The sequence below is a fragment of the Ranitomeya variabilis genome, chromosome 4, assembly GCF_051348905.1.
Source record: "Ranitomeya variabilis isolate aRanVar5 chromosome 4, aRanVar5.hap1, whole genome shotgun sequence".
NCBI lineage: Eukaryota > Metazoa > Chordata > Amphibia > Anura > Dendrobatidae > Ranitomeya > Ranitomeya variabilis.
The window spans coordinates 261,189,644-261,208,487 of NC_135235.1; the positions used below are offsets into that span (position 1 = coordinate 261,189,644).

General features: G+C 39.2%; 1 protein-coding gene across 1 annotated transcript in view; it reads right to left on the bottom strand.

The window, feature by feature from the left end:
* Window positions 1-2,205: 2,205 nt before the first annotated feature.
* Window positions 2,206-18,844, bottom strand: part of LOC143764279 (nicotinamide N-methyltransferase-like) — a 28,120-nt gene continuing 11,481 nt past the window's right edge. The window contains exons 2-4 of the mRNA XM_077249710.1: window positions 8,771-8,997; window positions 6,544-6,751; window positions 2,206-4,315 (exon numbers count right to left, since the gene is read on the bottom strand). Coding sequence (XP_077105825.1) covers window positions 3,892-4,315; window positions 6,544-6,751; window positions 8,771-8,921 — 783 coding nt within the window. The 5' untranslated portion in view covers window positions 8,922-8,997 and the 3' untranslated portion in view covers window positions 2,206-3,891. The remainder of the gene's footprint in view (window positions 4,316-6,543; window positions 6,752-8,770; window positions 8,998-18,844) is intronic.

Here is an 18,844-nt window from a genome sequence, read left to right on the forward strand (position 1 = left end):
AGGTCCTGATGCTGTCCAGGCGATACTTCTGCAGGACAAACACCTATGATTACAGTGAATGAGATGATATCCGAAGTGATCCATATGAGCCACTATTCAACTGGAGTCAGTAACCAGATGGGGAAAGGCACCTTACTGAGGATGTGAGAGGAGTCGGATGTGACTTTTAGGATTACTACTTCCTACAGGCGGTACTAGAGTTCTAGTCCTCTTTGTCTCTGAAGAGATTATTTGCATATTTACCAGAGGAGCATTGCGGCTTAAAGCAAGTAACAGAAAGAATGCGGCAGCATTCACCAGTTCTAGAGTGGTATGAATCCTTTATTCAAGCATAAAAAACATCATCATCTTCACGGCTCGGGGGCGTGTAGACGGATCAAGGGTGTGCAGGTCTATTCCGTCTACACATCCCCGAGCCGTGAAGATGACGATGTATTTTATGCTTGAATAAAGGATTCATACCACTCTAGGACTGGTGAGTGCTGCCGCATTCTTTCTGTTACTTGGATTGAGCACTTTTTTTCATGCGAGCACCCCTGATCCGTTGTCAGGCTCTCCTTTGCACCGCATATGGACCTTGTTCGGCTCTGTGCATTATAGCTGTGCTGCACAGCTTTTTCTCTTTGATTGCGGCTTAAAGTCTCCTCTTCTTGGCATGCTTAACATGTCACTCTCCGCAAGTAGAAATGTTACCCTTTGGTTTACTGTATAATGAATGCACTTGAATAAAGCCAGGGAAGGTTTATTTGCAGCCTCACAAAGTATATTATGTCTTTTTTTGTCTTGTCTTATTTATTTTCCTGATTTGTTAAAGTTAAAAAAGCACTCAATTTTATACATAAATTGCCTACCAAACAGCCTATTTACAGACCTTTCTAGTGCTGCTTAGGAAGAAGCAGGAACACAAAACGTGCATTAGGGGGTTCCCACACATGGTCGTTCAAGTCTAATTTAGTGGTATGTCACGGGTTATATACATACTACTATATTTCACTTTAAAAAACTTTCCTCTTTGTCTATGCACTTTTGCAGTGATTATTATATATAAATTTAAAGGAGATATAGATATATATATAGGCATTGATGGTGCTTGACTTAATTTGCAAAAAGGCATATAGGGAACTATAGAAATGATTGCAGCAGTGTATATGGCTTAAATCACCAATAGGATGTAATTCTTTCCATCCCACTAGAGGGCAGTGTAATAATGAAAGAATATCAAAAGTTATATAATATATATATAATTTCTGTATTCATTTTGTATGGATAAATTGTGGAGATTTGTGACTGCAATTCTTGAGAACGTTATGGTGAATATAGTTCTATAGTCCAATATAACGAGGACTGTGTTTTTGTGAGAATAATTATGTATTTCTAAGGAACTATATAATATTTGTACCACTTCTTACTTGAAGGTATCATGTATTGTCTAATCATGTACTACTTACGATCTATGAGTTTTATTAATTATTGTGTTTAATATAGAATTGTTGATTTTATTAAGAAATTCTTCAAGCTTTTTTGATAGGATAATTTAATCCTTAAGAAGCTGCAACTTCACACCACATTTATCTATTCTTTCTATTTTAGTTTTATTGTGTTTCCCTCTATATGAACATTGTCAAAACTCAAATAAGGACTATTTATGACTGCCAAAAGCCCAATGCTACTAAAGGGCTACTACTAAATTAATGCAATATCAGAATAATTAAAAGTTATGAGTAGGATATGTGAAGTATGGTGATGATGTATACTGATGTATTGCTGACAGGATTTAATAATAAGAATTTCTGTCTATTTTTTCAACAATAGTGAGTGGACAAGATGGAAGGTTCTCTAGAAAATATTCTTTAGTGGGAAAGATTTACTTGAATTAAAATCACATATATCTTATGGCATTAATCTGTTTTTTCCTCAGATAAACTAAAAATATTTATAGTCATGTTGTACCACTATATGAGGTACCGCTATGGGTACAATAATCATGCCGATTTTCAACAGTGTCTTTAAAGACACATATCAATGAGTAATGTGAGATATTATGGATGAGAAAGAGCATGATGGGGAAAGATGCAAGACAATGGTTCAATATATGGAGAGGACATTTGATACAATAAGCTACAAGGTCATATGATAAATCAAGGTGTGTAAAATGTATCAAAGAATTAAAACTCCCACCCTATTAAAGGACACAAACAGGTAAATGTGATTTGCTTAACTTTATTTGATTATTCATAGAAATTAAACAGAAAAAAAAACCATTGCTAAAGCAACTGATCCCAAAATGTGAAGCGCACATGATATCATTGATGAAGAAGCTAGATCAAGGCAATATTATATTTAGGTTCAAAGGTAACTTAAGTTTGGCAAGTTGGATATCGAATGATGCTGCCAGTCAGAGGAAGTTCTTAAAGCTGGGTAGGAAAGTGTGGTGGAAATACTTGTTAAAGGTGGGTAAGGTGGGAACCCCTGGATTTTAATATACTACCTCATTATGATTTCTGTGGAAAAGTTTTGACTGTCAGTATACCAGTAATGGGGCTCTGGGTGTCACCACAGTGATGGGGGCAGAAGCTGGATGTTTCTCGAGACCCTCTCAGTGATTATTGTGGCTTGCAACCCTTTTTCAAAGCTGATTGTGGCTCTCAAAGACAGAAAGGTTGGAGAAAAAGACAACTACAAAATGAGCTATTAGTGAAATTTGTCAGTAAATGTCACGGTGTGACGGAGATATTGCAAATGTGCTCTTATACTGTTTAGTTCTAGGGGTCCCTATCTATCCCTGTCCCCAGGATTACCCTGGATTGTGGGGACACCTGGGACTTGTTCCTCACAATGCTCCTAAGCAGCACTAGTCTGCATGGGAAAAACATAAACAAGACATACACCGTGCAAAACAGACCCACAGTCACACAGCACTTTCTCAGAGAACACTAAGGTATAAAAGTGAACAGCCTGTGCGGCAACAAAGTAACAAAAAGAAACTAAGGAAAAAGGAAAGGTTTCACCAAACACCACTAGCAACAATTTTGGAATAATCATCAGTTATTCAGGAAGTGTCCACCTCTCCAGACCAGTATAAACAAACTATAGCTGGCATTACCTGCATAGCCAAGCCAGCTTAAATAGAAGGAGAGCAGACATGACTATCCAAAAGGATTTTTTCCTAAGGGATTAAGAAGCTTAGCTCTGCAAAGATTTAACTCTTGCTAACCTGCCTAGGAGATGTAGCACTTAGTGTTGACGTCCAGGTCACCCTACTCTGATTATAGCGCATTGCACAGATCCTGACGCCACCATGACAGTTGGTGATACTTGTAGAAGCTTGTTTACCAGGAGTATGTGTACCAGAGCCAGACCAAGTGTGTGCCATACTGATGTAGTAAGTGCAGGAAATGAGTTAAATTTTAAAATCTCTGTCATCTCTCTTCAGCCATTTTTTATACAGCAGTGTTAGCTATTCCCCTCCTGTGCTCCTGAGCAAAATGCTCTCATCAATCCTGTAGTATCACAATCCCTCAACCCCCACCATTGGCATCTTCCAGAGAAGTTCTCTTCTCATGTGCTTGTTTAAAGGCTCTGCTCTCTCTGTATATAAATACAGAGAGAACAGTGTAGACTCAGAATAAACAGTGAGACCATTAATGTGTTGTAGCAGGACAGAACTGTCTCTCAAGGAGGAGTATCCACCCAACAAGCAACTAGGAAGTAAAAAGCCAGCATAGCTCTGAGCTACTCAAGAGACAACTTGGGAATAGTCATTTAACTTGATTTCCTCTAAAACCTATAGGTAAATATGATCGATCATAGATGAAGCCCTGCTTAAAGCTCTACCAAGAAACTCTAGACATGAAGATAGACAAGACGCGAGAGATATGTTTCTACTAAGATCTACATTTGTTTGTGAGCTACCATGAATAGGACATCCTTATAGTCAGTAAGGTTACTCACAGCTGTTCTTTTCTTAACCTCAGAATGGTCAACAACAAAACCTTCTCCAACTAGAGCTTTCTTGACCAAATCCTCATTATAATTCATAGCATGGAACTTTTCTTTCCCAACTATGTAATACGTATTTTCTATAGCTCCAATATATATAAAGTGTCCTCCTGGTTTCAGTATCTTTTGGAACCTTTTGAGATATCTGATGTAATTTTCTTCTTCTTTGCTGATGACATCCATGAGCCCAGCACTGATGATAGCATCTGCTGGAGGTAAGACCTTCGGTTCTATTATGTTTTCTTTCTCAAGATCAATTTTCATAACATTTTGAGCTGCTGATCTCACTTTTTCTTCTTTCTGCTGAAAGTTTTCACTGAAAGAAATAGGAAAACATAAGCTACAGTAAGAAAAATGCATTTTTGTCATCATTTTCTAAGAGTTTTTAAACTTTCTTAATTATTATACTTTTACGCATTTAATAAAATGCAGTTTTATAGATGTGGCTATACCTAATATACTTTTTTATTTTGAATTATTTTTTTAATTTAGAAAAGGCATTATTCAAACTTTTTTATGCTTTTAAAATATTTTTACATTTTTTCTTAACTAAAAAAAAACAGCAATTCTGAAATTTCATTTTTCTACTTTTTGCAGATTTTATCTTTGAATAATGTCATACTTTTAATATAGGACTCTTATTAACACAGCAACATAAAGTCTTTATATATATTTATAATTTTTTAGATTTAAAGGGGAAAAAGTGAAAAGTGATTTGAATTTTTTTATGTACTTTTATATTTTTATAATTTTAACATTTTATTCCAGTCTCCTTAGGGGGATAGAGCCTACTAAAACCACAGACCCCTATGTACTCATCTTGTGGCTGGAGTACCAAAACCATAGTTATGTGGTCTTCAGCAGTGCCTCAACTGCTATGGTTAAGGCACCGACTCATGATCCCATGGCAGGGGCCTTTGGGAGCATGGATCATTGATCACTCTGGACAACTTACTTTAAATGTCACTGTTAGAGCTTTGAAGGATTAACAGCAGTAATAAGATATTAGTGTTTCTCCAATTGCTGCTGTTAGTGGCAGATGTGTAATAGCTGGAATCCACCATGTGTAGAGGACTTAGCTCCTAAAGGTACCATCACATTAAGCGACGCTGCAGCGATATAGACAACGATGCCGATCGCTGCAGCGTCGCTGTTTCGTCGCTGTGTGGTCGCTGGAGAGCTGTCACACAGACAGCTCTCCAGCGACCAACGATGCCGAAGTCCCCTGGTAACCAGGGTAATCATCGGGTTACTAAGCGCAGGGCCGCGCTTAGTAACCCGATATTTACCCTGGTTACCAGTGTAAATGTAAAAAAAAAAAAAAAAAAAAACAGTACATACTTACATTCCGGTGTCTGTCCCCCGGCCTCAGCTTCCCTGCACTGTCTTAGCGCCGGCAGCAGAGCGGTGACGTCACCGCTGTGCTTTACGGCCGGCCGGCGCTCACAGTGCGGGAAGCTGACAGCGAGGGGACAGACACCGGAATGTAAGTATGTACCGTTTGTTTTTTTTTACATTTACAATGGTAACCAGGGTAAACATCGGGTTACTAAGCGCAGCCCTGCGCTTAGTAACCCGATGTTTACCCTGGTTACCAGTGAAGACATCGCTGGATCGGTGTCCAACACACCGATCCAGCGATGTCTGCGGGAGATCCAGCGATGAAATAAGGTGCTGGCCTTCTAGCTCCAACCAACGATATCACAGCAGGATCCTGATCGCTGCTGCGTGTCAAACACAACGATATCGCTATCCAGGACGCTGCAACGTCACGGATCGCTATCGTTATCGTTAAGTCGCTCAGTGTGAAGGTACCTTAAGCCTACTCCATAAACAGACACCCAACATGGGTTTGAGCTCAGTGGTGTCCACTAGATGTTTGGCTTCTAGTAGAAGAGAAAAACTCAAATCCAACTGAAACTCACATCTTAGATTTTAAGAACAGACAATACACTTATACCTTCTCCTAGTGATCAGTTTCATCATTTACACTGGGAAAACTCCTATAGGGCTGTATGCCTAATGTAGCCATAGAACCCAATTTACCTCACTAAGGACAAAAGAGCATCCGGGGATACCTTTCTTTCATTGTATAAGAAAGCAAAGCAAGCTTCACTTTCATATACATTGGGCCACCTAAAAACCCCACGACACTTTAGACATTGTGGTCAATGGGCAACCTATGCCACTCTTTGGCCAGTTGTATTTTTCAAAGGTATATGTTGGATGTATACATTAGGGAATATTCTGGCTTTATGTCTCCAATATATAAATCAAATGCAATGAAAACAGAGCCCTAATTTGCCAACCAACACCAATTATTAAATTATTGCACTCATGAATTAACATTTTTTGATGGGAGTAAATAAAGTTTTTTTCTAACTTCTGAAAATTGATTTTGAACAGACTAATATTACAAATACACAATTGATGTGGGGAAAAGGTATTGTCTAAGCATTTCATAGATCTGGATTTCCTTCATGTCCCTTGTATAATAGCTACAATGACGGTGAGATTCCACCAATGTTTGGACAAATACTTCACCTTTTTCCTTCTGGGTCTACATAACGTTTTGCAACATAACCCCAATCAAGCAGTCCTGTTTGTGAGTCCGCCCATTTTTTCAGCTCAGTGATGCATCTGTCTCTGCTCTTCAGCACTATGATGTTTTTGAAATAATCACAGGCTGCTAATAAATGACAAACCATGGGACCAACACTGAGGTCAATCAAGGTATCGCCTTTAATTTTACCTGCAAAAAAACCAACTAATAATTAAACATTTATATACAGATTAATGTTTTTATATTGTGATTCTTGATCCACTAATTATACACATTTCAGGCGACTGTACTCACAACAAATGGAGAGAGGACATACGTCAAGGAGGATCCCTGGCACTGCCGCTGGCAAAGGTTAATCTAGGCGGTAAGTTTAAAAAACTTCTCATTTATTGTAGAGTGTTTCAAAGTATAGTCTAGTCCTTCAGTTTCATGGAACTTATTTATACTTACTGCCTAGATTAATCTTTGTCAGTGGCAGCGCCACGGATCCATCGCATTCCTCTCTCCCTTACTTGTTATGTCCTTCTCTCCATTTGGTGTGAGTACAGTTTCTGGAGCAGTAGCCATAATTGGATTATACATCACTGTTTATGAATTGTTGCCAAGCAGACCAAGAGGTGGATCCCGTGCGCTGCCGCTGACAAAGGTTAATCCAGGCAGTAAGTTTAAAAAGCTTCCAATTCCTTGCAGTGCATTTCAGAGTAGAACCTACCCCTTCTTCAGGCTCATGGAAGTTTTTTAGATTAACCGCCTGTTTTAACCTTTGTCAGCGGCTCTTTCCTTTACAAACCTCAATTAAACAGTGAAGTTCAAAACTTACAACTTTGGACTCCATTTTAATCTTTCTTTTTTTTTTTCAGATGAACACAATAACATATGTTGAACATGTACCACTCTGGATATAAAAACTAATATCTGTCCCAGTATTAATAATATTGAGGGTGTTACATTGTCAGTTACATTAATTGTTGTCATCTTATTTGTGACCAATGTATTGTTAAGGGTGACATGGTTTTATGATAGCTTCTTCGGAAGGTAGACTTGCTGTACTATTTTTATAATACTTGTGTTGTATGAAAAAGTTAAAGCTTTGTGGTGACACTCAAGTTTCAATGTGGTCGCGAGTCCTAAGCCAACTACCTGGAACCAGTTATCACACAGCAAACTCTGCAATCACAGCCAGAATGTTGGTTTATGCTTTTTCCCTGACTATGCACGGTGACGCTAACTTTACCATCTCTGTGCCCTGCGCTTATCTAGGAGTCACCACCTCTTCATGGCTAGAGAGAATACTCTGTTAGTGTTTGGGCAGTATGGTACTTGTGATGGGCGTGTGTTCTAGTGAATAAAAAACAGTTTTTTTGGGAAACCATGTATTCCTCATGCTATGGGGAAGTATGGAGGACATCAACCATGTAGCTAAAATTTTAGAATTGCGACTTTTTGAATGCTGCAGCACCGCAAATGGTACAGTAAGGAGAAAACAAAACAGTAGCTACCCATAAATGGTATCAATATAAACATTAGCTCAGGGCGCAAAAAAAACAAGGCCCTATTGACATAAAATGTAAAATTTTATGGGTCTCAGAATATGGCAACACAAACTACATTTTTTAGAAAGAAAAAAACACAAATATTGAGCTTGATTTAAGTTGATATACATGCAGCACATAAACGCATGTTCACATTGGCCATAAAGCCTACAGAACCTGCAAAAAACGAAGTGAGGAAAAGCCCTGCTGTAAATAAGTAAAAAGCTAAAGTGCATCTAAAAAGCAGAGTTCTTAGTAATGCGGTTTTTGATTAAAAAAATAGCATAAAAGCCATCCAACTGTCGACAATAAATTATATATAGTACTAACTTTGAGAATCATGCTGTCAAGTCATTTTATTGTAAAAACAATAATAAAATTGCACTTTTTTTGCAATTTTGTCCCTCATTTTAAAATGTATGGTGTCCATTAAAAAATACAACTCGTCCTAAAAAACAAACAAACAAATGAAGCCTTCATATGGCTATTTTGACAGGAAAATTAAAAAGTTTTGGCCCTTGGAAGAGTGGAACGAAGAAACAAAAGCACAAAAAACGGAAAATCGCATGTTGGGAAGCAGTTGAAAAGGATTAAAATAGTGATTGATCCAATCCTACAGAGAAAAACATATTTGTATTATTTTATATTTATTAACTTAAAAATTTAAGATACATACCCTCACTGAAAGTTTTTGTAAGATTTTTCATAGGAAATTCCAAGAAATCAGCACTCAAGTTTGTCTTAGGATTATCTGAAAAATATTGTTCCATTAATTGTTTGGAATCAAAGTCATCTTCAAGATAGAACTTAGTGGGACTGGAAGCCATCGTGTAATCTTGTATCACAGATGAGGTGACTTCTCCACCGGTGCTCGAGGTCTTTATATAATCAGCAGGAATCAATCTACGAAGAAAGTTCAAGTGATCATAAATTCATATGCAGAATTTATTTTACTCTTTAGCAACCCATGACTTACATTTTCCTAATAGGTCACTAGGGAAAGTATGAAGCCAGATCAGGATCTGAGCCTCCTTTGGACCAGACAGAAATAAATAAATAGGTTGACATACAATCACCCAGTATACCATAAAGTCCTCAAATAAAACTCGGCACTCAATTTTGCAGTGAACTAAGAAAAATTTTTAACGGCAATTCAAAAATTTTTAACATTAATGACTGCAGTTTATGTAAAAAGAAGAATTGCAGAGTGGTAGTGCAGCGGGAATGTGACCTCTGCCACTGTGGTATAGCGCTATACCATATGAAGGTCCTGATATAGGGAACTAAACGTTAAACAAAAAATGTTGGATTTGTGTTAAAACGTTTTCCTCGTTCGCTGCACAATTTACAGTCTGGACCCCTACTCAAGCACCACATCTTTTATAGAGTGATGTTTTATTTGTTATATATATTTCCAGCACTGTAGGAATATACAACATAAAACAAAAGAAACAAAAAGAAAATAATCCTGCAAGTTTTAAATACATTTCACTTTTAGCACAATAGAGCTATTGACTTTTTAATTTTCTTTTTCTATCAATTCTTCAAAATGTCGTCTTTGTAGGACAAGATGTAGTTTCTACACATTTCATGTTAGGGTCCATCTAAGTTTGTATTTAATTTTTCTCAAATAACCACAATTTTAACTTGTCTTTTTAACACTAATCATGGATGACCAACAATAATAAAAGAACATCACCAACCCATTGTTGAAACCTTCTACAACACATGACCACCCCACTACCTCAGCATTGTTCCCCAATATCCCAGTAAATACAAGAACCTCTTCATACATAAAATAAATACAAGATGTTTTTTGCATAGTTCATAAAATACCTCAGACACTAAATATTAAAAATGGATGAAGTCACATCATGTAATCATATGATTCCTCATGACTTCTTTGTCTATAGAATGAACAATGTTTTTCGTTTAACCCCTTAATGACGGAGCGAATTTGCAGCTTAATGACCAGGCCAATTTTTACAATTCTGACAACTGTCACTTTATGACATTATAACTCTGGAACGCTTTAACGGATCCCGATGATTCTTAGTTTGTTTTTTCAAGACATATAGTACTTCACGTTAGTGGTAACATTTATTCGATATTACTTGCGTTTATGAAAAAAAAACAGAAATAGGGTGAAAATCTTTGCAATTATCAAACTTTTAATTTTTATGCCCTTAAATAAGAGAGATGTGTCACACAAAATAGTTAATAAATAACATTTCCCACATGTCTACTTTACATCAGCACAATTTTGGAAACAATTTTTTTCTTGTTGTTAGGAAGTTATAAGGGTTAAAAGTTGACCAGCGATTTCTCATTTTTGCAACAATATTTACAAAACCATTTTTTTACTGGGGAGGGATCAGGGACCCCATTTCTCTGTCCTCTGATGTGCGATCACATTGTAAGGCTGGAGTCACACATGGCGTAAGACAATACGCCACGTATTATACGTCCGTACTACGGCCGTAATACGGAGAAATGTTCCCAAAATAGTGATCCGTAGGCAGGGTGTGTCAGCGTATTTTGCGCATGGCATTCTCCGTATGTAATCCGTATGGCATCCGTACTGCGAGATTTTCGCGCAGGCTTGCAAAACCGACATTAATGGATTTATGTGCTCAAATGTTAGGGAAAACATATATCCAGTATAGAGATATATATATATATATATATATATATATATATATATATATATATATATATATATATATATATATATATATATATATATATATATGTCATTGAGACACATATATATATATATATTCTGTATTTAGATTTCATTCAGCGCGATATCTGTGAACAGCCGGTAATTCAATTGCCGGCTTTTCATTTCTCCTGCACAAACCCGACAGGGTATGAGACATGGTTTACATACAGTAAACCATCTCATATCCCCTTTTTTTTTGCATATTCCACACTACTAATGTTAGTAGTGTGTATGTGCAAAATTTCAGCGCTGTAGCTGCTGAAATAAAGGGTTAAATGGCGGAAAAAATTGGCGTGGGCTCCCGCGCAATTTCCTCCGCCAGAGTGGTAAAGCCAGTGACTGAGGGCAGATATTAATAGCCAGGAGAGGGTCCATGGTTATTGGCCCCCCCGTGGCTAAAAACATCTGCCCCCAGCCACCCCAGAAAAGGCACATCTGGAAGATGCGCCTATTCTGGCACTTGGCCACTCTCTTCCCACTCCCTGTAGCGGTGGGATATGGGGTAATGAAGGGTTAATGCCACCTTGCTATTGGAAGGTGACATTAAGCCAGATTAATAATGGAGAGGCGTCAATTATGACACCTATCCATTATTAATCCAATTGTTGGAAAGGGTTAAAAAACACACACACATGATTTAAAAGTATTTTAATAAAATAAACACAGCGGTTGTTGTAATAATTTATTGTTCTCTCAATCCATCAGGAACACCCTCGCTTGGAAAAATAATAAACGCACAAGATACATACCTTCTGGTGAACCGTCTCGTCCCACGAAGTAATCCATCTGAAGGGGTTAACTAATATTACAGGCAGAGCTGCGATAAACCACTCACTCGTGCCTGTAATCCCCAGGTGCTGAAAGGAAAGCAGGATCTGTACTTACATTGAGTTGCGGTGATGCGCCCTCTGGTGGATGTTCTCATGAACTGCAGCCTGGGAACTTTTTCCCACGCTCCAGGTCATATGAGGACATCCACCAGGGGGCGCATCACCGCGACTGAAGGAAATGTAGGTCAATGACCTACATTTCATTCATTCGCCGGGGATTACAGGCACGGAGCACAGCTGCATTTAGCAGGGCTCGTGCCTGTAATATTAGTTAACCCCTTCAGATGGATTACTTCGTGGGACGAGACGGTTCACCAGAAGGTATGTATCTTGTGCGTTTATTATTTTTCCAAGCGAGGGTGTTCCTGATGGATTGCGAGAACAATAAATTATTACAACAACCGCTGTGTTTATTTCATTAAACTACTTTTAAATCATGTGTGTGTGTGTGTTTTTTAACCCTTTCATACAATTGGATTAATAATGGATAGGTGTCATAATTGACGCCTCTCCATTATTAATCTGGCTTAATGTCACCTTCCAATAGCAAGGTGGCATTAACCCTTCATTACCCCATATCCCACCGCTACAGGGAGTGGGAAGAGAGTGGCCAAGTGCCAGAATAGGCGCATCTTCCAGATGTGCCTTTTCTGGGGTGGCTGGGGGCAGATGTTTTTAGCCACGGGGGGGCCAATAACCATGGACCCTCTCCTGGCTATTAATATCTGCCCTCAGTCACTGGCTTTACCATTCTGGCGGAGAAAATTGCGCGGGAGCCCACGCCAATTTTTTCCGCCATTTAACCCTTTATTTCAGCAGCTACAGCGCTGAAATTTTGCACATACACACTACTAACATTAGTAGTGTGGAATATGCAAAAAAAAAGGGGATATGAGATGGTTTACTGTATGAAAACCATGTCTCATATCATGTCGGGTTTGTGCAGGAGAAATGAAGAGCCGGCAATTGAATTACCGACTTTTCACTAACACCGCTGCGTATTTCTCGCAAGTCACACTGCTGGTCCGTGTGGAATCCGTATTTTTCTCGCCCCCATAGACTTTCATTGGCGTATTATTTGCGCAATACGCTGACAAACGCAGCATGCTGCGATTTTGTACGGCCGTAGAACGCCGTATAATACTGAACCGTAATATACGGCTAATAGGAGCAGCCCCATTGAGAAGCATTGTGCCGTATGTAATGCGAGTTTTACGTACGTAGTTTTTGCGCTCTTACGTACGTAAAACACGCATGTGTGACCCCGGCCTCAGACAGAGAAATTAATTGGAAAATCGCGCTTTTTTTGCGGTCGCCGGTAAACGGTTAATACCGGCGATCGCATCCCGTGGTCGGTAAAAACTGTCCCAAATCATGTTCTCTGGGTCTCAGCTACCCAGCAACCGAGACCCCGGAGAAAATCCGACTCTGGGGGGCGCTATACACTTTTTCCACATCGCCGTTAATTAACGGCGCTGTGGTTTAAGTACCCTTAACTACCGCTGTTAAAAGGTGTATCGGCAGTTAAAGGGTTAATGAAGTTGTCAACATTTACTGGCAGTGCGTGATGATCAGGACAACTGATCATCCACAAACAACAAATCATAACTCTAATATATAAAGTCCCAGAGCAATGATTTTTTATTTATTTTTTTACAAAAAGCTTATGTACAACTTCAAAGATTTTTTTTTTAGGATGCATTGGCTTTGAAAATGCAAAGCTAAGCAACTTTCTAAATAGTCTTTATTACAAATTTTCCTCCATTATCTTGATACAGAAAACATGTAAGTTCTTTGCAAAAATATAGCAAATCTGTCAAAACTCCTGTTTCTAGGTCTGAAAGCTCCCAGTCCTCTCCACTCCCTTCTCTCACTGCGATACCAGCAAGGAGTGTGATGGAAAACAGATCTCCACAGCATGTAGAGGTGAGAAAGCATATGCAATCTCAGGGAGGTCAGAAAAATGGGCTGTAGAGGAGAGGAAAACAAAGAGGAAAATAGTGCAAATTAAAACCTTGCCTGATGTGTGAGCTACTGAAGACAGAAGCACTGATTAGCAATATATACTGGACCTAGAGAGAGCCCTAACACGCTTCTTTCTGCCAGGATCTGTAGCCATATGGTCGTGGTGGACCAATGATGGACTGGTATATCAGCACATCGCCATGCATAAGGCCTGCACAGCCCAGAGTAATCAAGGTGGGCAGCATATAGCTGGGAAGTGGAGGCACAGTCCCTGTAATGTGCAGATACCCATACAGATGCCAGGGACAGTGTGGGGGTGGGGGGTGCACAGAGGTGTACACACCACGGGGAAAAAACAGGAGGCACAACATAACCTCACATAATTTCCACAAATCATTAATCTGTATACTGACAAAGTAGTAAGACATTCAAAAGGCAATCAAATAGATGTTGCGTCATCAGGGATGGTCCAAAATCAGTCCAGGCATTCAAGGAGTGGAATTAGTAGATAGGAAGGTGCTTGAACTGTATAAGAAAAGAGAGCCAATGACAAACACAAACGTTGCAACCGACAGTCATTATTTAAAAAGAATATCACGTTTTAAAAGAAGGAGGTGAAGCTCAAGGATTCATTTAATGCATTAGGGGTCATGTTTCCCAATTCAGCAATCCATTTAGTTTCTCTTTGAGGCAAAATCTTTGTGATATTGCCCCCACGTATACCCTGCGAAAGAAGTGGTTAATAATGGCCTATGTTCCAGTTATCATCTGTCTACATGCCGATATTCTTATGGCTAATGGTCAGTTCCTACAATTCCCAGAAATTGTTAAGGACATGTTGTTGATTTCAATACATAAATATACACTGTGCAGGTGTCGGGGGGGATGGACCTACGACTACTCCAGAGTCTGCAAGATCAGGCCTCTGCACCGGATAAAGAAGAATGGCAAAAGCATTCAGGTGCTAAAGAAGAGGATGGACTGAGGAGAGTGGACAGTAAGTACTGCCTAGGGCACTATTCTTCATTATGTGTGCCCTTTCTCATGGACTGACGCATCAGTCTAAGGACACAATGGTAAGGGTACCGTCACACAGTGCAATTTTGATCGCTACGACGGCACGATTCGTGACGTTCTAGCGATATCGTTACGATATCGCTGTGTCTGACACGCTACTGCGATCCGGATCCCCGCTGAGAATCGTACGTCGTAGCAGATCGTTTGAAACTTTCTTTCGTCGTCTAGTGTCCCGCTGTGGCGGCATGATTGCATCGTGTGACACAGGTTGTATACGATGTGCGCACAGTAACCAACGGCTTCTACATCGCAAATACGTCATGAAATTATTGCTCCAGCGCCGTGTATTGCAACGTGTGACCGCAGTATAATCGTGCCATCGTAGCGATGAAAATGGCACTGTGTGACAGTACCCTAAGTCAGGTAAAAGCTAATTGGGTGACCCCAGAATTCCATTGTGCTGCTGCTAGATAAGTATAGGGATGAGTAATCTGTGTATGCCTAAATGTGGAAAAAAAAACTGCACCGCCTGACCATTGTAGCTGTTTCAGCTACCTCAAATTAATTTCATACAGCTTCTAAAGCTGGGCATCTATGAATATGTGTTGGTATGCACAGACTAGGTGACATTTTTATAGTTGCCACTATATAGATCCTTCAGGTCTAATGAGAGTTACCCATGATATAGAACAAGCTGAAGTGATAAAGGACGGGGTGCGAAAAGCTAATTCACTGGATGATTTACCCCTCCCTAAATGGCTTTCATGGTTAAATCCCTTGAATTTGTTTAAAGTTCAGAAAAAAAAGGGTCCATCCAGTCTGTTCAGCGCTCCCAGGTAACAGGCACCAAGCAGAGGTATTACAAATCTTCAGTAATTTATTTAAAATTAATAACAATATAATATATAGAGCTGAACAGGCTGGATGAACCCTTTTTTTTTTCTGAACTTCACTCCACGGCCTCCTGGCTGAGAGATCCGTTGTATCCAGACTATAGCTGCATATCAGGGAGACACGGCATCTCATTCAGACCACAAAGGTCGATACGCTATGATACAGGCCACACCAAAGGTGAGCAATTTAGCCTTTGAATATTGAGTTGAACTAAATAATCTGCCCTTAGATCAGCGCCCTGTTTCTGGTCTTTTTCCCCTCTCCTGGACCCTGTAGCCTCGGGGTCATATATTTCTGATTATTTTGAATTTGAGTAAAGGAATAGGTGGATGGATATTGGGTGTAATTCATTTCCTAATTCAAGCAATTTTAGTGATACTAATCATTGCAGTGATGATAAAGTTATTTGTTATGCTTTTAAGGAAAATTCTCAGTTCTAATTGCAAATGTTTTCCAGGTAAACTTCAGGCCATGTGCACAGGTTCAGTATTTTTCGCGTTTTTTTTCGCATTTTTTCACTATAAAAACGTGATAAAAACGCGAAAAAAACGCTAACATATGCCTCCCATTATTTTCAGTGTAATCATTTTTTGTGCAAATGTAGCCTTTTTTTCCGCGAAAAAATCGCATCGCGGAAAAAAAAGCAACATGTTCATTAAAATGCGGAATTGCAGGGGATTCCGCACACCTAGGAGTGCATTGATCTGCTTACTTCCCGCACGGGGCTGTGCCCACCATGCAGGACGTAAGCAGATTATGTGCGGTTGGTACCCAGGGTGGAGGAGAGGAGACTCTCCTCCACGGACTGGGCACCATATAATTGGTCCAAAAAAAAGAATTAAAATAAAAAATAGTCATATACTCACCTTCGATGTCTTCCCGCCTCTCAGCTGCATGCTGCCGCTTCGGTTTCTATAGCTGGTGTGCGGTGAAGGACCTGCAATGATGTCACGGTCTTGTGATTGGTCGAGACCGGTCATGTGACCGCGACGTCATGGAAGGTCCTGAACCACACCGGCATTTATAGGAACGGACGCTGCAGGTGAGTATAACCATTTTTTTTTTTTTTTTTTTATTATTTTTAAACATTCTATCTTTTACTATAGATGCTGCATAGGCAGCATCTATAGTAAAAAGATGGTCACACTTGTCAAACGCTATTTTTGACAAGTGTGACCAACTTATCAGTCAGTTTTCCAAGCGATGCTACAGATCGCTTGGAAAACTTTAGCATTCTGCAAGCTAATTACGCTTGCAGAATGCTAAAAAAAAAGCGAAAAAAAAAAATGCGGATTTCTTGCAGAAAATTTCCGGTTTTCTTCAGGAAATTTCTGCAAGAAATCTGGACGTGTGCACATACCCTAAAGCTAAAATCGATACTGACTCCTAGCTAAAGTAGTCATCCCTTGGGTCTGCTTTGATAACTGCACTCCAACGTGACTACATATTCTGCAACATGCAAACATCAGTAGATTTGGCTGATTGTATTGCAGAAGACCAATGGTCTGATAAAAAATAAAGAACTTTCAACGACTCATTAACAATATGAACTCTATGAATTATACTAACAAATAGAAACTATATTTTATTTTCTAACACATTGTAATATATTAATAAAAATGTCTATATTATATTATGTCCTAAAAATATATCTACTGTATATCATCCCCTCATAATAATTCCTTGATAGACATAGGGTTAGAAGGAACAGAAGGTCTGACCCACAAGTATAATCTGAATGGATACGCAGCAAGACTGGTATCCCATGATATACATAGGATAAGCAGCGTATTTTGTGAAGTAGGGTTATCTCACAGACCTGAGTAACAGTAAGCGATTAGCTAGGGCAAGGCAGACCAGATGATAAAAAGAGGGGAGTCGTGAAAGAAGTCGTTAATTTCTATTCTGAATAAAATAGAAGAAAATAGTATTATGCAAAAATGGCCTATGTTCCAGTTATCATCTGTCTATATTCTTATGGCTAATCGTCAGTTCCTACAATTCCCAGAAATTGTCAAAGACATGTTTTCATTATGGTCTGTAATCACCAAAACACATTGACATGAGGGAAGTACCCCCACATTTTCTTATGTAATTTATCTCATATCCCAGGATGTGCTTGACAGTGTTTGATAGTGTATTCACGTTCTCCAGAGGCAGAGGATAATGTGGAACTGCGAGAGACATTGGTGCAGGTCAGACAGTGTCAGTATGGAAAACAGCCATTCGTGGGTCCTTTCGATCCAAAGGGGTTTGACTTTGGTGGGATATACTGACTTTTCACCAAGATGACCATCATGTCTTTACACCGTTTTGGAGTCATCAGTGGGAATTTTGATAAATATGGACTTGGAGAAGGTTCCGTATGTAGAACAGACCAATGTTTTTCTAATATAGATCTCATGGTGCCCCAATACTGATTGTATGTAGAGATGAATCTTAAGTGTCCATCTCTCATATCTCATTTCTTTTTTAATTGAGCAGTTGGTTGTGCAAAGCTAGCTTTGCCCTTTTATATGCCTTTTTTTATGCCTCTTACTATACCCCCTTTCAGAGAATCTATCAGACAGATCCCTTGCCTTTGTTTCAAAATTGGCCTCAGATGAGCAAATCCACTTCATCCTGAGGGATTGACCAACTGTGATGACCATTTTAGTTGACGGATCATAAGCAGATTCTGCATCTAATGGTGCATTTACAGATGTACTCTTTCAATAACCCACAATGTTTTGTGTACTGAGGAAATCATCTGGCCCTTGTATAAAAGCTGTTATGGTGTCTGCCAATACTACCGCTTGTGGTCAGTATTCCACATTCTGACTGCTCTAACTGTAAAGAACCCTTTCTTATTTAGCTGTCGGAATCGCCTTTCTTCCACCTTCTGTCTTCTTTGGAAGCAAAAAGTCCTGTGCTAGTCCCCTGTGAGGTGTCTTGTTTCTAAGCTAAACAAACCTAACTTTTCCAACCTCCTCATATGAGAGGTCTCCATCCCTTGTAATAGTCTAGTTGCCACCTTTGAACTAACTCTGATTTCTGAATGTCCTTTTTTAAATGAGGGGCCCAAAACTGGATCCCATATTCTAGATGTGGATGTGGCTTCACAAGCAATATATAATGGAGTAGTCACAAGCAATATATAATGGAGTAGCAATATGTTGGGATTGCAGGATTTTCTCTCTCTTTTTATACACCCTAAAATCCTGTTTACTTTTATGGTTGCTGCTTGACATTGAATACTGCTGCTCATCTTACTTGTAACCAGAATACTCAAGTCCTTCTCTTGTTCTGTAGTCCCAAGTATGGTCCCATATAGTGTATA